Raw genomic sequence first — 22,453 nt, 5'->3', positions numbered from 1 at the left:
ATGAACCAGACTATATTTAAGCACTTACCAGATTCGTTGTTAAGTAATAGAATCTGGAGGAATTGAATCCTGGTCGTTTGGGTGGCAAGTAAATGCTTGTCTACCCATGACCCCTTTGTGGGATTGAACCACTGACCTTCTACTGTTTAGGTGGACACTCGACCCAGTATACCAACAAGGCGGAGAAAGGAGCAAACAAACCAAAGACCATGTGTGGTCCCAGTGAGTAGAGACACCCTTGCCACTGGACCACCTCTTAGCAATAGTCCAGCAATATCACAGTAAGGGACACCAGAAATGTGCTGAACACATTGTACCATCTTGGGGAATCAAACCCAGGTGTTCAGCATCATGAGCAAACGCTCTAACCACAAGTCTACCCCTATGCCTAATGGACCACCATGGCCAGTTAAGGCAATTAACAGGATGATTCCAAATAAATGAATAACACATTTCTATTATGTCCAGTTTTATTTCCAGTTAGAGTAAATGAGAAAACAAATTACAAATACCATGACAATACCAATCGGTTTGTTCGATCAAAACTTGCAACAGCTGGTGGATAAGAGCACCTGAGAAATGGACATATTATTATTAGATTCTAGCAGTGTGTTCCAAGTTTTTTCTCTCAGGCTGATCACTGCTTAATTTTCTATCCCAGGAATCCAACAATTCCAGTTTTTGTTCCTACAAACTTTTCTCCAGCCATCATACCAAATACATGGGAAATTATTAACATTTTTTACCATCTCCCAACCACGTATATAGTGATTTATGAAAATATAGAAATATTCTGCCTTGTAATTACAATTTAAAAATATACAAATATTCTGAGACAGAAAATGTGAAGTTTATAAAGACCATAACCTAAAAATAACTATTCCCCTGAATTTGTTTATAAAAATAATTAATCTGTATTTTTAAATTATGCAGAATGAAGATCTGAAAGTTTCTTAATGACTATCACCAGACAATAACTGGTCCCTTGAACAGCGTTGTTGACAAGAATACTAATGAATATACAAAATAAAATCTATCTATAAAAAATATTTCATGCTTAATTCTAATATTAACAATGTAGTTTTCTTCAAGAAAGTAATTGTATCACATGGCAAGTGGAATGAAACTGGCTACCTATTCTTGAAAAATGTTCGTAGTCCTACAAAACTTCTTAAGCCCACTCTTAACACACTGACTACGATCAAAATTAAGAATTCTTAAGACTACGAATGTTTCAAGAATAAGGGCCCTGGTCTTAATCCAACAATCAGGGACAAAAATCATTTGAGTCAAGGATACAAGGCATCAGTGAGTATATGGTAATTGCACTATTGCTTAAGAAGGCGCAATAACAACAGCAATAAAAAAGCAACATGAATAAAAGTATAAATATAACTCTTGAAAATAGAGGAGACGTGAAGATTCAGATGACGAATCAATATCACTTACAAGTCCTGATTTCAAGTTTAAGAACACTGAAAGACAAAAACAGTTAAAAACCATTAAAAACTATCTAAACTATACAATTTGTGTTTTGCATACCACATAAATTCTAACAGGACTATTATTGCGTTTTCGAAGGACGAATATTCTATCATTTTACATTGGACTCCTTCTTTACATGTAGGGTTTCAATGTCCAGGTGGGAATTTGCTGTCACATGAATAGTATCTGACACTGCTATGGAGGAAACATGTTGAAGTAAGCACACTTTTCTTCACATAAGTTTCACTTTCTGATTGGCTGAACACTCTCCTATAATTTTCAATATACCCTGCTTTATATATAACAAGCGAATAACATTTCTATGTACCCTGCTTGGAATGCCATACTCACTAGGAACTTTATCTCGAATAACATTGAATCACGTATATGTATGGAAATTTCCAATGATTTGCAAATGCAAATCGATGATAGGAGATAACTCTTAATGTGTTTTTCTGGTCATCTGCAAAATCTAGCAACAGCAACAAAAAATGCTAAACCCATGCCTCAAACAATTCAAAATTAACATTGTGGTGTCTGGTATGGTAAATATGTTGTTCAAAGTTCCCTTGGGGCACATATACAAACATATACAAACATTGAGGGTACATTTAGCCTTGGCCTGAGGGACCACTGAACAACGAACAATGTACATAAGTAGTTGTCCTTGAAGTATCATGCCAGTATAAAATATGAGTATTTCTGTCGGTGGTACTTAACTGGTGCTATTATACAATTCACTAATGTATTTGGTGAACTGAACCATATCCCTTTAGGAATTTGATTAAATTTTCACCTTCACAAGAATCAAACATTTATGAAAATATTAAAGGGAGCGTTTTTAATTGAATTTTGGTAGATATTCAAAATGGAGTGAATATACCAAAACAAGAAAGGATCGGAGTCAACTATAACTTTCATTGGACAGTAATATTGTCACTGACCACTGCCACGATCAATTACCATTATCAACAAGGTCAAATCATGTGAAAGAATTTATTCTGTAGCTGTTTTACTGAATATATTGAAAAACACACAAAACTCTGACTTGCACTTGCATATTTTACCCAATATGCTTGCCTCAAAGTATTTATGCATACAGGAAAACAAATACCATAAAAAACAATATCAACAACAATTATCGAGTGTTCATCATGATTCCTTACTTTCATGTATGCTGCAAGGACATCAGCATCAATTACCCTGGTCTTATACAACAGTTTCTGTCAGAGTCAAACTTGTTGCCATGGAAATGGAAAAAAATATCTCATTCAAATATGCAAAATTACTAAAAGGCACCACTTCACCACCAAACCTATCTATATGCCAAGGCTGGTGCAGAATCATTGAACGTTTTTTAAGTTTTGCTCCGAAAAACACAAAATGCATGATAGGACAGACTGCATTTTAATACCCTTCCATGCACTGGGTCAATAAACGCATGGCAGAGACCATAAGTCTATAACAAATAATATTACACTTAACATATTCACAAAATTAACACATAATCTTTGATGCCCCATATTTGCAATATGTTTTATCAATTCATAAACACAGAAACTAAGCCTGTTCTTAAACACAAAAGTGCTATAATACATACAGCTTTTACTTCAGGTTGACATTACATAACTGTTATCCAGTTGATGCCTCAGACTGCTTTTTGATTCAACCCATTCAAAGATCCTGCCTTCAACTGGTTCCATCAACTTCTCAAAGATGTTAACTGAGCAGTTCCTTTTAGAATTTTTTAAGCAGAAAACAATCGTACTGGACATCATTGTTTTTTTAGACATTATTTTGTTTTAGACATTATTTTGTTTTAGACATTATTTTGTTTTAGACATTATTTTGTTTTAGACTACTTGGAACAGGGGTGTGGAAATATCAAAACTACAAGTGTGAAACAGATGACTGACCTAATAAAGCTACCTTATAAAAACTATTGGTCTTTCATTAAGTGTTGTTTTGACACTGACACTAGTATCTCCATGGCTTTTTCAACCACGAAATATTTGATTTTCCCATCAAAGCCGGACATGACTTAATGAAAAATGAAATCTTCCCAGCAGCCATTGTGATGTGCCATGATACCAGTGTTGACCATTTGTATTAGTGATGTTTACATAGCGAAACAGTCAAACACAAATGTGTCGAAGTTGAAGAAGCCAATGTATGTACATTTGAAAAGTTCGACACATGAATGTTCCAGACATCAAACTACGACACATCAATGTTCAAAACATCAAACACTGATACATCAGTGCTCCCCATCAGTGATTGACTCATCAATGTTCCACACATTGGCGACTGATACGTCAATGTTCAAAACATCAAAAATTCAACCATCAATGTTCCACAGATCAACTTTATATGTTAGAATTGTTATTTTCCACAACCCTGCAATCTATGCCCTTGTCTCAGGCAGTACTAATGAATAAACTGCATTAACCATGCTCTTCATCATCTCTTCCTTCATCATCAGAGTTGTTGGTGGGGACACCATCACCACTGGGGTCATGGTTCCTGTCCGAGGAGTTCTTCAGGGCTGCATTGTGCAGGTCACCTGGGCGACGTGGCAAGGCTGAAATTAAAGAAAGAAATTGCAAATTGTGATGGACAGAAGTACAGGGTGATTGTCTGATTTGCAGTACCCAGCAAAATTCCAATTATATGGCATCAGCTGTAGGTAATAGAGTCTGGACCAGACAATCCAGTGACTGACATCATAAGCATCAATGTATGCAATTGGGATATGACAGCATGTGTCAACAAGGTCAGCGTGTCTGGAGACCCAATCTAGATAGTCACTTCTTATAACAACCATTGACAGAAGGTTCTAAGATGAACCTTTACAAGCTCTGAAACATGCACTGTCAGTAAGGATATTATCTGAGTTACCTCCCCTGATTTAACGTTAATGTATAATTTGGTCTATTTAGTCCTGTATCAAAGAATCTTGTACCCAGTTCAATTCCCATGTTTTAAATATATAATAGACAAAAGGAGATGAAATTGGGTTTAACATCACACTTAAGAATATTTCACTGATATGATGACAACATGCGTGTGTATTGCTTGTACTAGCTGTACTTAAACTGGCTTAATAGTGGAAGCTCATTCTGATAAAATGGCACAGTTAAGCATGAATCCCCTGCTCAGACACATTATACTGACTCCAAGCTGACCAGTCCTTGTTGTACCCATTAATGCCAAGCGGCAGTCAGGGTACTACAAGAGCTATATTTCAACATCTTTTAGAATGATGTGTCCAGGGATCAGACCCATGACCTTCCGGTCTCCGGGCGGACGCTTTAACCACTATACCACAGGGGCGGTTAAAAAAGTATTACGATACCCATGGACTTTTGATGAAAGAGGTGCGATTGTCTCATCATGCATCTCAAACATGCTGAAGTGGGTAGATAGCAAGAAACTGTTTCTTTCACAACTAATTATAGATAGCTCACAGTGAAGAGAACTTCTGGAGAAAACATGTTATGTATTGTCCGAAGATTAAAGGAATTGCAGATGTAATGATGGAAATATTTTTTGACTAGTGACGAGGAGATAAGCTACTGTTTGATGTGGTTCACATATATTTATACATACCACTTGGCATATGTATATTTTCGATTACACTTCCTCAGAAAAACTTCACGTCCAAGACCTGGGTTCAATTCATAAATGAGTACAATTTTAGAAGCCCATTTCTGGGGTCTCTTGCTGTGAAATATTGCTGGAATATTTTTCATTCGCTCCTTAGCAATGTACAGATACTAGTACTTCCCATGGGCTGAGTCTAATTTGCAATTTATCCAGGGACGGAATCTGATCGCCAGAACAAAAAGTCAGAGATGTAACCCACAGGGCTACAATGCTTCGGACAACCCCAAGAAAGAACAAGGAAAGTATCATTGACCTCTTTTGTAAAATTGGCTGAGTATTAAAACATGACTTACATTCACGTGACACAGCGCCACCTTCATCCTGCATGCCATTGCTGCTGTATCCAGAATCCTGTGTCTGCAACAAACAGCATTCCAAGCTAGTATTAAAAAGAGCTTCTCAAGCCAGCTGCTAAGTCACTAAGTGAGAGGTACGTGTATTATTTGAAAAGATAAGACATACATCCTGTTTGCTGTATCTGCTGTAAATTACCATTTTGCCATATCTCTATACTGCTGACTCTCACTTACAAAAACTAACAAACAAACATGGAAATCAAATTTGCATGTTTTAAAGAGGATTCACTGCAAAATATGAACGAGTTGGTTAGTATTTATTGAAAAAGTGTCAACCAATGAAAACTGATAAAGAGCAATGTACATTCATTCAAATTAAAATTAATTTGAGCAGTGAAAAAATGATGTGCCTCAGGGAGGACAATATCATGTTCTTTTAAACAACATACATTGTGAAACAAAACAAAATTCTGTTAACCGATATAAAAGTGATTATTACCTTACTGAGAACATTAACATATTTCTGGCTTCATGAGCTGTACTGAACAGCAAAAGAAATTAAGGTTTGAAAAAAATGAAATCTCATAGAAGTAAGCATTCATGTTGATGGCTTCTATTGACACACTTGACAAAAAAACAGTTTCGTTTCCTTTGCTGTTTAGCATATGTGACTGGCATCCCCTTATCAAAATGTCAACTTTCTTGATAACAGGGTCAGTATCCAGAACAAAATACTGCAGTCAATGTAATATGGAATATGTACATCCCTTGTACATCACATTTAACTCAATCCTTTGACTGTTACATTTATCTGATGTAGAAAGCAAAATACCATTGGTTCTTGGTCACAAGGAACCTCTGCAATTCCGGCAGCAGCTGTTGTTGCAGCAGCTGCAGTTGTAGGTGCCATCGCAGTTGGAGAAGAAACAGCATTGGTGCTGGTGACAGCTGGTGCTGGTGATTCCTCAACAGGTGCCGTTCCTGACGTCACTCTTTTAGGGCAGGTGACTTCAGCTTGTGCTTCAACCACAGTCCCAAATTCATCTGGAGATGTTTGTGTAGCCATCTCTTGTGATGAGACCAGGTTTTGATGGAGCCGCCGAGTACAACCTAGCGAGAGAAAGCTAAGTGCTCACAAAAGTGGTAAATAACATGCTCTCACAACAAGGGAAAAACAGACACAACTATAACATCTGTTGTATTTGGGACTACACTGTCTCAATACAGTTAAGATACTTCTCAATTTGTTTGTTGCAGTCACCTTGGAGCCACATTTTGGTGGAGTAGAATCCTCAGCCTGTCTCAGTCCATGAACCACATTATGTTCCCAACTACCAACCCCTCCCTGCCATGCTAAAGCCCTAAATGAAGAAAGTCTTGATTTCTGAATCTCCCATTTCAATGGGGCTCCTTTTCAATTTAAATGGGTTAATTTGTTTCTTTCACAATTTCGTATACTCAGAGACTAAGTGTCAGTCTTGAGACAGATCATATAACCTTGGAAGCCATATTGCATAGTCACAGAAAAATACATTAGTCTTATATAAACACATAACGAACACGTTCTATTTATACTGAAAAGAAGCTCCAGTGTGATGGAAGATCCTGAACCAAGATCTGCATTACAATAATATTGTTGAAGGACTGTGAGACACAATAAAGAAAATCTAGACATGTTTCACTGAGGGATCTGCATTACAGAAAGGGCCAGTTTAGAGAAACAAATATGGCTCTGTTACTTAGACTGACAAGGCCATGACTGAAGTTCACCAAACACTACATTCTGTTAACGGTTTCTGGGATCACGTCTTTTTGTTTGTTTTTTGTTTGCCCAGCAATAATGCAACAGTCTGCAAATAATAGAGCCTGGACTAGACGATCCAGTGATCAGCCAGTCTGACTGCCTGTCCTGATCAGTCACCTCTCACAACATACATGGGTTCCTGAAGACCAATTCTAGCCCGGATTTCCACAGGTTGAGTCTGTATCTGTGTATCTATGGATGTTTATACCTTGCTGTTGCTGCATCGGGATACGAGGAGTCTCTATCGGGATCTGAGGAGTCTGCATCAGGATCTGGGAAGTCTGCATCAGGTGATGCGTTCTCCTCAACCGGTCGGCGTGCTCCTGCCACATCAGTCGGTCCAACAGTGGAGTAGATACATCATTGTCTAAAATAGACATGTGACTATATATTCAACTGGACAAGAACAGGTTCTTGGGATTAAAAGCAGGACAAGAGTCAGTTCTTGTGAATAAAAGACAGACAGACAGACAGTTAGTTTAATGTAGGTCAAAAGCCCATAATACAACATAATGCAAATATAAAGAATGCCAACATGCTGAATGCAGAATAACGACTGAGAGAGTTTAGTTCTATGTTGCACTTAACAATATTCTAGCTATACGGCGGCGGTCTGGGAAATAATCGAGCCTGGATCAGACAATCCAGTGATCAACAACATCAGCATCGATCTGGGCAACTGGGAACTGATGACATGTATCAGCCAAGACAGTGAGTCTGACCACCCGATCCCGTTAGTCGCCTCTTATGACAAGCACAGTCCCATTTTATGGCAAGCATGGGTTGCTGAAGGCCTATTCTACCCCGGGTCCTTCATGGGTCCATATAATGATTGAAGTACACAGTCAGTCAGTTGTTGAAGTGGGCTTACTTCTTAGTTTCAATACAGTGGAGAATGTCGTTAATGCTTTTAGATATTTTATGTTATTACAGAATTGAACAGTAGAATAGATTATAATTTCAAATCATAACCTGAGATCAGTCTGCCTCGAAAATGTGTAGTATATCACATATTTTGTGTTTGAGATGTGTTGGCTCTATGTAACACAATAATCCCTATAATAATGGTACTAGATTGGTGATTTCATTAAAGCTTGAAATCTCAACTAGGTAGTTGTTACCTTAGTTGATATTATATATCAGCCTTTTGAAGAGAGTTGAGATGAGAAAATACAAGGCAATAACTATTTTTGTAGCACTGTTTACAGTACTATAACACTAAATATCTTTATTCCCCGCCCAGCCACCTATAACAATGTCCACCATACTCTGTCTTAAGTGCTTCACTGTGAGAGACGGGTCATCTGTTTCATCGCGAAACAAGGACTGGTCCGCCTCGGAACAAACTCTACTTTATTACAAAGCAATTGCATGGGAAAGCTGTTTTGTCCCGAAACAAAGGCTCACCTATCCTTCGGTGCCTCCAACTCAGACCATAAAACACCTGTCGCACGCTCCTTAAATACACAATATTGGGCCTGTCCCACTAAGCGCAGCGCACACCCCTACCCTTCAAATATAACCTTCCAGTGTGTCCAACCTATCACTGCGCTTGAAACTGCAAGCGAAATGTCACAAATCAGCAACAGCTGTTACCCACATGTCTCCACAAACACCGACAAGAAAAACCATTTGATATTGCCAGAATTTATGATTCATACCCTCAACTAAGTTATTAATGCTCTAATATTAAAAGAAAACCCCAAGAATACCTATAATAACTATCCCCCACTACATATGTCACGGATACCCCAATGGTACCTAGTGTGTGATTGTGAATGTCATGAGAGCTAGAGATAAGAGGAAGATCACGTGGCAAGTCACTTCTCAGGATTCAAGATCAGTCTTGTAAAGGCAGAGATCTCAGTCAATGCAAAAGAATGGCAAAGATTATGGAGTTAAGAGCTTATTTATGTTTGACAAAAAAATAACCAACCTGTGCATTGGCGCGGTACCATTCGAGATCTGCCGAGATGGATATCTTGACTGGTATGGTTTGAAAGTTCAAGGTAATGGAGTGCCAGCTGACGTGCATCTTCAGCATAAAGTTGTAGTCTGAGGAATAAATCCTCAAACTGTTGACAGATGAAGACAACTATGATGAAAGCTATTTCAACCAACGACAGTCTCCAAACTGGATTTGGCATCTTGACCTGAAACACATGGTTAAGACTTGCTAGAAAAGTCAATAATTGGAAATACTTGCTAGAAAGGTCAATAATTGGAAATATTGTCATTGGGAGGAATCATAAATGATTATCGACATGAGTGAGTGTTTTAACGCTGCTTTTAGCAATATTCCAGCAATATCGATTCAGGGAACACTAGAAAGGGGCTTCACACATTGTGCCCACTGTGATGAGCGGATGCTTTGACCATTAGGCTACCCTGCTGACCCAAATATAGACCTGAAAATCGCATGATCAATACTATCAAGTATTAACTATTGTAATGACATATAGTGCTAATTTACTGACACAATAAACAAACTCAGGTTTGAATTTGTAGACTGCTTCTCAATTATGTTCAGGACACCGTTTTGATAAGATTACAGAAAGTATTGAACGGTTTCTGAGTTCGACCCGGAAACAAAACACACCTCTCACTTTTGAGACAAAGTCTGAATCGTTTCCAAGGAAATAGAGAAAATAATAAATCACAAAAACCTGCAAAGAGCAAGAGGTACCACTTCAGGTTCTGATTGATATATCTCCCAAGTTTTGCAGAAAAATAAAGAACAGAATTTGAGTTCTGCTCCGGAAACGAAGCCCATCCCTCCATTTTGAGACAAAGTCTGAAACGTTTCCATGGAAACCAAGAAAATAATATATCAATAAAACCTGTAAATACCAAAAGGCATTCTTTAGGTTCTGACCCATGTATGTAAGAAGTTTTGCAGAAAAACATTGAACGGTTTTTGAGTTCTGCTCAGGAAACGAAGCCCATCTCTCCATTTTGAGATGAAGTCCGAAACGTTTCCATGGAAGCCGAAAGAATGATAAATAAAAAAAACCTGTAACTAGCAAAAGGCACCACTTTGGGGTCTGCCACACATATCTACCAAGTTTTGCAGAAAAATATTGAGTGGTTTTTGAGTTCTGCTCCGGAAATGAAGTCCATCCCTCCATTAGACTAACGCCAAAATGTTCCATGGAAAAACAAAAAAAATAAAAATGCCAAAACTGTGTAAATAACAAAAGGCACAACTATACGTTAAGATTATTATATCTATCAAGTTTGGTCTAAAAATATTGAACGGTTTCTGAGTTATGCTCCGGAAACAATATGATTACAGACGGACGGACGGACGGACGGACGGACGGACGGACGCGTCAACTATAAAAATGCCAAAAATCTGTCAATTGCATTTCTATCCAGCTCTGACATTCGTACATAATGGTTTGGTCTAACTTGAAGTGTTTTAATCTCCATCGAAAATGTTACCGCTGCTAGCATTTCTTGTATATACTGCTAGTGTTTTGAGTCTAAAATTTGAGTCTAAAATAGTGCCGAGATATTTGTATTCCTCAACTACTTCAATGCCCTTGTCATTTATGTTTATAAATTATAAGTTACATAATTTATCTTTCCTAAGATCAGTTATCAATTATTTTCTTTTGTTTAGATTCAAAAATAGAAACTGTGAATTCCACCACTCCACTAAGTCACTAATTTCATGTCTATAACATGATTCAGAATCTATCTCTTTTTAGTCCCACCAGTGCAGCATCATCCACAAATGTAACAGTAAAGGCATATTCAGAATTATGTCTAAAACTGTTTGTGTAAAGAATGAACTAAATGTATATAATCCATAAATATGTCACTATTCACCAAGGATGTGAAATGCGGTGATGTGTCAACGTGTGGTGTACAGTGACTGGATCGTGGTGAATTAGCTCATGATTTTGATGAAATTACGTTGACAAAGACAAATGAATATGTTGATGAAGACGAAGGCATAGTTTAGTTCGAGCTTTTATAGTTGGTTTCCCAAGGCATGACAAACAAGTATACATGAATGAGGTGAGCGGACTTCAGCTCAACCCTAGGGCCTTTCCTGCGAGCGGCATAAGACAGTCAGAATGCCGGTCTCCACACTCACTCTCGCGTACAGTATAGATGTGAGCATACACATGTATCCCGTGTCTGTGATGGAGCTTGCCCATATAGTATGGGTGCTATGCCCAATAAAAAATAATACTCCTACAATGGGGGCTATTCCTTTGTCGTTGACAGAGCTTGCCCATATATTGTGGGTGCCATGCCCAATAAAGAAGTATTAAAACAACCATACTCTGACTTCAAAATTCTAAAATGCTGAATATTGCTTTGCTGTTAATGCCTTAATATTGACACACGATAACAAGAGTCATCAGAAGATGACATATCCCACTGGCCCCCACATATTTGAAAGGACAAATCATCTGAAAGTTACTTATTGTGTTTCTGGACCAAGGCAGAATTGTTTCCATGGAATTCATGAAAAATATAAATGCCATATATCTGTAATCAGAAAAAGTCACCATTTCAAGATCTGTCTCGTATATCTGCCAAGATCTTTTGAAAGATATGAAATGGTTTTCGAGCTGTGCTCTGGAAACGAAGTCAGCAACATGTTCATGGAACCGAGAAAATATTACATAAAAAACAAGGAAATAGCAAAAGGCACCACTCTGGGGTCTGGAACGTATATCTAACAAGTTTTACTGGCAGATATTAAGAAGTTTTTGAGTTCTGCTCTGGAAACAAAACACACCTCTCACTTTTGAGAGCAAGTCAAATATGTTTCCATGGGAACTGATAAAATAATAAATCACAAAAAATTGTAAGTAGCAAAAGCCACCACTTTAGGTTCCGATTGATATATCTACCAAGTTTTGCAGAAAAATATTCAACGGTTATTGAGTTCTGCTCCAGAAACGAAGATCATCCCTCCAAAACATTTCCATAAAAACAGAGAAAATAATAAATTAGAAAAACATGTAAGTAGCAAAAGGCACCACTTTGGGGTCTGCCTCACATATCTACCATGTTTTACTGACAGATATTAAGAAGTTTTTGAGTTCTGCTCCGGAAATGAAACACACCTCTCACTTTTGAAACTAAGTACAAAATGCTTCTATGGAAACCAAGAACCTCTACGGATTCACAAAAGCCTGTAAGTAGCAAAAGGCACCACGATATTTTCCAACTGATATATCTACCAAGTTCTGCAGAAAAATATTGAGTGGTTTTTAAGTTCTGCTCAGGAAACGAAGCCCATCTCTCTATTTTGAGACGAAGTCCGAAACGTTTCCATGGAAGCCGAAAGAATGATAAATAAAAAAAACCTGTAACTAGCAAAAGGCACCACTTTGGGGTCTGCCACACATATCTACCAAGTTTTGCAGAAAAATATTGAGTGGTTTTTGAGTTCTGCTCCGGAAATGAAGTCCATCCCTCCATTAGACTAACGCCAAAATGTTCCATGGAAAAACAAAAAAAATAAAAATGCCAAAACTGTGTAAATAACAAAAGGCACAACTATACATTAAGATTATTATATCTATCAAGTTTGGTCTAAAAATATTGAACGGTTTCTGAGTTATGCTCCGGAAACAATATGATTACAGACGGACGGACGGACGGACGGACAGACGCGTCAACTATAAAAATGCCAAAAATCTGTCAATTGCATTTCTATCCAGCTCTGACATTCGTACATAATGGTTTGGTCTAACTTGAAGTGTTTTAATCTCCATCGAAAATGTTACCGCTGCTAGCATTTCTTGTATATACTGCTAGTGTTTTGAGTCTAAAATTTGAGTCTAAAATAGTGCCGAGATATTTGTATTCCTCAACTACTTCAATGCCCTTGTCATTTATGTTTATAAATTATAAGTTACATAATTTATCTTTCCTAAGATCAGTTATCAATTATTTTCTTTTGTTTAGATTCAAAAATAGAAACTGTGAATTCCACCACTCCACTAAGTCACTAATTTCATGTCTATAACATGATTCAGAATCTATCTCTTTTTAGTCCCACCAGTGCAGCATCATCCACAAATGTAACAGTAAAGGCATATTCAGAATTATGTCTAAAACTGTTTGTGTAAAGAATGAACTAAATGTATATAATCCATAAATATGTCACTATTCACCAAGGATGTGAAATGCGGTGATGTGTCAACGTGTGGTGTACAGTGACTGGATCGTGGTGAATTAGCTCATGATTTTGATGAAATTACGTTGACAAAGACAAATGAATATGTTGATGAAGACGAAGGCATAGTTTAGTTCGAGCTTTTATAGTTGGTTTCCCAAGGCATGACAAACAAGTATACATGAATGAGGTGAGCGGACTTCAGCTCAACCCTAGGGCCTTTCCTGCGAGCGGCATAAGACAGTCAGAATGCCGGTCTCCACACTCACTCTCGCGTACAGTATAGATGTGAGCATACACATGTATCCCGTGTCTGTGATGGAGCTTGCCCATATAGTATGGGTGCTATGCCCAATAAAAAATAATACTCCTACAATGGGGGCTATTCCTTTGTCGTTGACAGAGCTTGCCCATATATTGTGGGTGCCATGCCCAATAAAGAAGTATTAAAACAACCATACTCTGACTTCAAAATTCTAAAATGCTGAATATTGCTTTGCTGTTAATGCCTTAATATTGACACACGATAACAAGAGTCATCAGAAGATGACATATCCCACTGGCCCCCACATATTTGAAAGGACAAATCATCTGAAAGTTACTTATTGTGTTTCTGGACCAAGGCAGAATTGTTTCCATGGAATTCATGAAAAATATAAATGCCATATATCTGTAATCAGAAAAAGTCACCATTTCAAGATCTGTCTTGTATATCTGCCAAGATCTTTTGAAAGATATGAAATGGTTTTCGAGCTGTGCTCTGGAAACGAAGTCAGCAACATGTTCATGGAACCGAGAAAATAATACATAAAAAACAAGGAAATAGCAAAAGGCACCACTCTGGGGTCTGGAACATATATCTAACAAGTTTTACTGGCAGATATTAAGAAGTTTTTGAGTTCTGCTCCGGAAACAAAACACACCTCTCACTTTTGAGAGCAAGTCAAAAACGTTTCCATGGGAACTGATAAAATAATAAATCACAAAAAATTGTAAGTAGCAAAAGCCACCACTTTAGGTTCCGATTGATATATCTACCAAGTTTTGCAGAAAAATATTCAACGGTTATTGAGTTCTGCTCCAGAAACGAAGATCATCCCTCCAAAACATTTCCATAAAAACAGAGAAAATAATAAATTAGAAAAACATGTAAGTAGCAAAAGGCACCACTTTGGGGTCTGCCTCACATATCTACCATGTTTTACTGACAGATATTAAGAAGTTTTTGAGTTCTGCTCCGGAAATGAAACACACCTCTCACTTTTGAAACTAAGTACAAAATGCTTCTACGGAAACCAAGAACCTCTACGGATTCACAAAAGCCTGTAAGTAGCAAAAGGCACCACGATATTTTCCAACTGATATATCTACCAAGTTCTGCAGAAAAATATTGAGTGGTTTTTAAGTTCTGCTTTGGAAACGAAGCAAATCCCTCCATTTTGAGACGAAGTCCAAAACGTTTCCATGGAAACCGAGAAAATAATAAATCACAAAAACCTGTAAATACCAAGAGGCACCATGTTGGGGTCTGCCACATATATCTACCAAGTTACACTGACAGATATTTCTGAGTTCTGATCCGGAAACGAAACACACCTCTCACTTTTGAGACTAAGCACAAAACGCTTCCATGGAAACCAAGAAAATAATAAATCACAAAAACTTGTAAATAGCAAAAGGCACCACTTTAGGTTCTGATTGATATATCTACCAAGTTTTGCAGAAAAATATTGAACAGTTTTTGAGTTCTGCACCGGAAACAAAGCCCACCCCAACAGTAACACCAAAATGTTCAATGGAAAAACAAAAAAAATACTAATGCCAAAAATCTGTAAATAGCAAAAGGCACAACCATAGGCTGAGATTACTATATCTATCAAATGTGGTCTAAAAATATTGAACGGTTTCCGAGTTATGCTCCGAAACAAAAGGATTAAGCATTACATGCCGGGGAGAATAATAAAATAAAATAAAACAGAAATAAAAATCACTAAACAAATTAAAGGTGTTCAAATTAGTATATAACAAATGGTTCTAAACAAAATGTACATGTATGAACTCAAAGAACAAATGCACTTGTTAAATGCACAAGCACATGTATATATGTTTGCTTCTACATAACATTTCTGTCCTAACAGGAGAAAATTACTAATCCATGTACATTGCCCATGCCTGATTCCAGGTCTTGACTTCAATAGAAGTGTTACATTTTACTAATAAACAATTTATTTGCAGGGAAAACTATCCTTATGCTTGTATATCGTTGCCACTAGCTAACTCCCATTTGTTTTGTATTTTCATACAAATCATCGGACTGCATGGGATAACGGACAAGTCGACTCCCAAATTTAGGATGTGGAACCATCACAAGGCCTCCTGGAAACATCAAGAACCAGTACAGAGACACAAGACAAGCCAGATTCCTCATCTTGACACCCTGACGACAGCAAAAAGAACCTGTGCCCTTATATCATAGAGACAATAATCATGATAATATATTTAACTGTCATTTATTATTCTAACACTATTATGCAACTAAATTTGTACCTTTGTCCATATTTTCTTTTGTACAAGACAGAGGGGAAGTTATGAAATGATAATTCATGATAACAAAACTCATTATTAATTGTAACCAGTACAAGCAATGCATCAGTATTCAAATATTAGGGGGAAAATATATATAGAATATTACTTTCATCATGTATCAGTAACAGCTTAGACAAGACTCTTGCCAAAAGTATGTCTCACAGACATTCTATTGAACAAGGTATAAGTAAAGACCACACAATTTCACAGATGTTCTTAAGTTAAAATCCCAGCCTGAGGTAATCAGAACTCCACTGTAAGACAAACCATTCACTAAGACAAGGGTCATTTCTAGACAGGTTAATAAACTGCTTTGATGAGGTGAACATGCCATCACCTACAGTAAAATGACATTATGAAAACACCTCTTTGAATGTCATTTAGAGCTGAAAATACATAAGAATGAAGATTATTCAACGTTTCGGAGTTAATGCTTACTCCTTCATCAGGTGATGAAGGAGTAAGCATTAACTCCGAAACGTTGTGTTCTCTCATAAAGAAGTTGATATCCATAATAATCTTCTTTCTTACGAAAACACCAGTTAAGGGTCGTTAAAGATCCAGCCCAGAGTAAGCAATCAAGCATCCAGTAAATGTGCCAACAAGATTAATGTCACTTAGATAATAGGATTAAAGGATTAAGTACTCCCCTTGTCTGGTCACTGAAGTTGTAATGGTAGGACACACCCCATTTTGTTTATTCTGTATTTTATTGGCTATTGTAGGTTACACCCGTTTTTGTATTAGTCAGCAAATCATAATCTTTGTATTGTTTCAATTGTAGTTAAATAGTCTCCACCACCATTGTCCATCAGTAGGGTTTAGACTCCCAACACAGGTCAGCTCTAGCCCTCAGCCCAGAGGGTTGTACCAACTCTCTGTGGCCACCCTTGTTATGCTATCTCTTGTAAACAAAATTGTAGTTAGCTTCTTGTGACTTCAGACTCTTTGCTGAGTTAATTCCCCCAAGCAAACCAGCACATCAGTTAGATAAGGGAGTTCACTGGTTCCCTCACTTGGACCAAGACCTGTCTCATAGCAGATGTATTTTAGACCATTTTGAAATTTTTGTTTTAAGTTATTTTTATGATAACTGTTGATAATTAATCAATAATCAGATGCTATGAGTGAAGTTCGATAGGCCTGACGAAATAATCGATGATGAGAAATATTGATACTGAATGTTATGAAAAATTATGCCCTCGGTAACATTGTACATGTATATTAAGGGCGCAATGTTACAAAGTTTTGACAATATTTTGGTTTATATTTCATGAGTCAAATATGCACTAATTTCAGTTTCCTTATTACCCCTTAACAACGTGCCTGAAATAGACAATTAAAACTCAGAGAAAAACAGCATCCAAACAAACAAGAGTCATCAGAAGATGACATATCCCCCCAGCCCCCACATATTTGAAAGGACAAATCATCTGAAAGTTACTTATTGTGTTTCTGGACCAAGGCAGAATTGTTTCCATGGAATTCATGAAAAATATAAATGCCATATATCTGTAATCAGAAAAAGTCACCATTTCAAGATCTGTCTTGTATATCTGCCAAGGTCTTTTGAAAGATATGAAATGGTTTTTGAGTTGTGCTCTGGAAACGAAGTCAGCAACATGTTCATGGAACCGAGAAAATAATACGTCATAAAACCTGTAAATAGCGAAAGGCACCACCTTGGGGTCTGCCACACACATCTACCAAGTTTAACTGACAGATATTAAGAAGTTTTTGAGTTCTGCTCCGGAAACGGAACACACCTCTCACTTTTGAGAGTAAGTCTGAAACGTTTCCATGGAAACCGAGAAAATAATAAATAAAAAAACCTGTAAATACCGAAAGGCACCATTTTAGGTTCTGACTGATATATCTACCAAGTTTTGCAATAAAATAAAGAACAGTTTTTGAGTTCTGCTCTGGAATCCAAACACACCTCTCACTTTTGAGACTATGTCTGAAACATGTGGAAACCAAGAAAATAATAAATCACAAAAACCTGTAAATGCCAAAAGGCACTACTATAGGTTCAGATTGATATATCTTCCACGTTTTGCCGAAAAATATTAAACTGTTTTTGAGTTCTGCTCCGGAAACAAAGCCCACCCCACCATAAGACTAACACCAAAATGTTCCATGGAAAAACAAAAAAAATATAAACGCCAGAAATCTGTAAATATCAAAAGGCACAACCATAGGCTGAGATCATTATATCTATCAAGTTTGGTCTAAAAATATTGAACGGTTTCTGAGTTATGCTACGGAAACAAAACGATTACGGACGGACGGACAGACGAGGCTTTGACTATATCCCCCCGCATTACATGCCGGGTGGATAATAACACTTGCCATATATGGAATATAAACGAATGCCTCATCCATTGAAAACTGTTGCACGCAGCGTTGTCAGCGTTGTCAGTGAACTGTTTTCAAACACAAGGATACTCATAAAGAGGGGTATAACCCTATGGGATTCACTTGAAATAATGTTCAGCTGGTAGGCGGTAGAGGGCCCAAGAGTTGATTTAATGCAATGATGCATTAGTTAATTCAAAGAGTTTAATATCATATTGCCTTCTAAATATGTAACTGTTTTTGGGATAGTCTAGTAAACTTAGTCTCAGCGTATTTCGTTACACTCCACCACTGGACATCCCCGAATATTGCCAAAAACACTAATCGTTCGGGTACAAAAGTTACCAACACAAAAAGTTAAAAAGGTGTGTGCAAATGTGCACTTTCGCAATTTGGTAAGCTGTGTTCTGATTGGTCAGTATCAAAGTTACCTGATGCGACCTCCCATAATGTTTTGTTTGACTCAGTAGTGGAGTGTAACGAAAAGTACTGAGGATAAGTTTACTTAGACTGTTTTGTGGACAAATTATATGTTAGCTTCCATGAAGGCTGATACCTTATTAAGAGAAATGCACTGTGTATTTTAGAAGTGCGATGCCAGTGTTTGCAATAATTTAATTACTAGCCGGCCCTCAGGGACTGCTTCTAAATGCAAGCTTTAAAATCTACAGGCCTTGAATGAAATCTGGAGGCGCATTTGGTTAAAGTCAAAACAATAAAAACAAAATAGACTACACTGTACACAGTTTCACACCATTTAAATAAAAATCAGCTATGGCACACAGAGGAGTTAATATTTGTTAGTGCTGACTTTCCACGGCGCTGAAATACCAGGAAATGAAATTGTAAGTGATCGTAACATGATGGATTGTAGATGATTCACGAGCGTTAATAACGAAGAAATAGGGAAACATTCCAGTTGAAAAATAATTGACACATAATTTACTGAAGGCCATAAGGGCCTGCACATATCTGAAACTAACAGCCCGATACCATAACGACCGGCGCTGGGCCCCTTGTGTGGCTGTTATTTCGAAGGCTGTGTGATCTGTACTGTAGCTTTAACTTTAGCAATATATTTTGTTCTCTAATTGACTCACACAACATACAATTAGGTATTTTGTCATGGACAGCTTCAAAATCATGTCAATAACGCTGTTGTGTTGTGTAATCTATGCATATACATTTCACAGCTCACACGTGATGTGAAATACATTCATCACTTTCTGACGTTTTGGCATGTTTGCCGAAAGTCACTTCTCTGAAAATTTGTTAAATTTATTGATATTGACAGGCATAGCTCAGCTCTTGAGGGTCACAAAGGGGGCAACCTTCAGCAACCCCTGCGAAGTCACGTGTGAGAATTACTATCACTAATCCTTAAATGGAAAGAGTTCCACTCGTACCCCCATCTTTTCACATGGCATATTTCCACCTTCCCGGTGTAATATTCCAACACTGAAATAAGTTCATTGATTATTATTTATACCTGTTCTAGTTTATTGAATGTATTTAGGGTCGGGTACGCATGTCAGTTTATAATTTTGGTTTTTGATTGGGGTAGAGGTTATGAGCGGAACTCTCATGCAGCCGTGATAAAATGTATTTGAGCCCATGGTACCGTGAATGATTAGTGCCCAGTACAAATCTGACCTTTCAACAGTTTCGTTAATGTGTCACCAGTAACATGCAAACATAGCCTAATATGTTTACCTTTTGCTTGGATCGGAAACCACCAACAGATTAGAAGACGTGTGATGGTTAAGTCCACTTAAACGAAACCTGCTCCACTAAAAATGGCGTGTAAAGCCACAGGGCAGCTGCATGTGACGTAACACAATATGGTCCTAGACCGTACCTGTCAAAACTGGAGACAGTAAACGGACGCATGTCTACTTCGTGGGAAATGCAGAACTATTTTCGTTCTACCCAAATGTATACCTATAGAATAATGAAGTACACATTTGCCCTGACTTACTATAGTTAAAGTACGAGTACAAAAGTGTACGTACTTTGGAACACTAAACATTGGGGTAAATTAAGTTACTCTTTTACTTGTCTACGATGTCATATTAAATACACACAGGAATTAATCTTGGCAGAAAACAAATGGAAAAGCGACGGTATCGATGGCCTAAATAACAATTATCCTCGGTGGGGCTAAATGGCGCTCTTTTCCATTAACGTGCATGTCCTATGGTAGGACGCATATTTCCATGAAAGAAAAATGGTGAAATTTTTTATTGCCATAAAAAATGATTAATGTTCACTTGACGGCGTCCCGATTATCCATTTCTTCACTATTAGAATAAGAGTCTGTAAGAACGAGCGTGAGTTAGTCTACAACTCATTAACGCGACATGCTAAACTTCCCAAGCTGTATTTCTGACAGAAGAAAATTGAAATGTGCTCCTCCCTCGTCAATGTTTTTAGAATCAATTTTTGAAAAAGTTCTGTGCCACCCTCGTCAGTTTTGAAAAAAAAAATGCGCTCTGGAAACATTTAATTTTTAATATGCAGCTTATAACCAGTTTGGCGACGATTTCCGTTCGGGTTAAATGTCTTCGCTATATTATTTTAGCTCAAGGCCTTCACCAACAAATGTTTGTCGCGAGAATAGCGATACAGTTTCCCGACTTGGTTGATCGTATTCCATCCTGTCAGTCACTGGACTTTCTGGTTGGGCCTTGATTATAATTACTTATAGCTAAAATGGATAGAATTATCATTAAAACGACCGCACGTTATCAGAAATGAGCGGTCCACTGTAACTTGATAAGGCCCGCAAAATGCTTAACGACGAGCCATTATCAAGCCCGTTGTTAGGTGACGTCATAAGTAGCTCAGCAGTTGAAGTTCATGATCAATCGCCTGCGGCTCGTTTGAACTTGGGTTCATTATTGACCATATATCAGGCTCACATTCGTCACATGTGCCTGTGCCATTATGCACTTTCCTGCACTTTCCACGGGCTTTTCAACTGCACTCCTTCGTCGGGCAGTTAATGAAAGACCTCAGGCTTCTGCAAATGATAATGCCCTGAAAAATAGCATTACCCTTATATTACAAACCGCTGTCACACAGCTGGAATATTGCGTCATGCACCGTAAAACGGTAAACACTCGAGAGCAAGTCGTGACATATATCATATATCGGCCGTTTTGCAAATTATGTAATTTCCTTTTTGCTTGGTGTCCTGAGTTGCTGCAGTCTGAGATCTGAGACGATTCGAGACATTCACTCGTGACCGACTCGTGTTATTCCACAGAGGCTACGGAATGAGGCGAACAGTGACGAACAAAACAAATTCTAACGTACATTTCCGAGTGTTGCTATATTACTTGTTGAATGTCAATTATTTATTGGTACGGCCATAATCCATCTATCCATCCCAGTGTGTGAGGGCCATTTCTGACGTCTCCCTCCGTGATATTAATGGAATATTCGCTTTAGCGGCGTAAAACATTAGTCACTCACCCAACTTATCCACCGTCAATCGTGCTATCTGTGGATAGGATTTTGTCTTAATACGAAATATTTCGGTGAGTGAGTGAGTGAGTATAGTTTTAGCTTCAGAGTCGAACACCGTTGTCTCGATTTTTACGGGAACAGAAAAAAATATCGACTTATCCGAATATCGACACATCCGAATTGGGCATATCATCACAAACCAACATGAAAGAAACTAAAGAAAACAGTAGATTGCATGTCTGTCATTTATTTGTACTCACAGAGATCGCAAATACTCAGTCCATTTTGAAATATACACAAGATGGATTTACTCCACAATCGAAGTGAAGAAATCACAAAGTTTTCACTGACGGTTATTTTTTGCCGGGACCGAGAAATTATATCGCGACAACCTCGGTATTCACTTATCAGAGTTCGGCACAACGGTGTCCGACTGTACATGGCGGTGGTCTATAAATAATCAGACAATCCAGTGAGCAGCAGCACGAGCATCGATCTACGCACTTGGGGTATATATGACATCCGATCTCTTTAGTCGCCACTTAACCCCCTGGATGCCGAGTTTTTTTTCAGGCGCACATTTTCATAAAGTTTGAAAAGTGAACGTTGTGCGAGATTTGCGCTCGCGTGGTCCTGGAT

General features: G+C 37.8%; 1 protein-coding gene across 1 annotated transcript; it reads right to left on the bottom strand.

Moving 5' to 3' along the window:
* Positions 1-452: 452 nt before the first annotated feature.
* LOC137282366 (uncharacterized) lies at positions 453-20,161 on the bottom strand. Its single transcript, XM_067814110.1, has 6 exons — positions 20,057-20,161; positions 9,188-9,404; positions 7,460-7,618; positions 6,280-6,557; positions 5,445-5,508; positions 453-4,066 (listed from the first exon to the last, which is right to left on the bottom strand). The coding sequence occupies exons 2-6, from the start codon at positions 9,396-9,398 to the stop codon at positions 3,930-3,932; spliced, it is 849 nt and encodes a 282-aa protein (XP_067670211.1). The 5' UTR covers positions 9,399-9,404; positions 20,057-20,161; the 3' UTR covers positions 453-3,929.
* Between the last annotated feature and the right edge of the window lie 2,292 nt (positions 20,162-22,453).

Source organism: Haliotis asinina, chromosome 4, assembly GCF_037392515.1.
Source record: "Haliotis asinina isolate JCU_RB_2024 chromosome 4, JCU_Hal_asi_v2, whole genome shotgun sequence".
In the NCBI taxonomy this organism is placed as follows: domain Eukaryota; kingdom Metazoa; phylum Mollusca; class Gastropoda; order Lepetellida; family Haliotidae; genus Haliotis; species Haliotis asinina.
The sequence above is the reverse complement of the archived record's forward strand: the minus strand, read 5'-3'. Positions and strand labels throughout refer to the sequence as shown.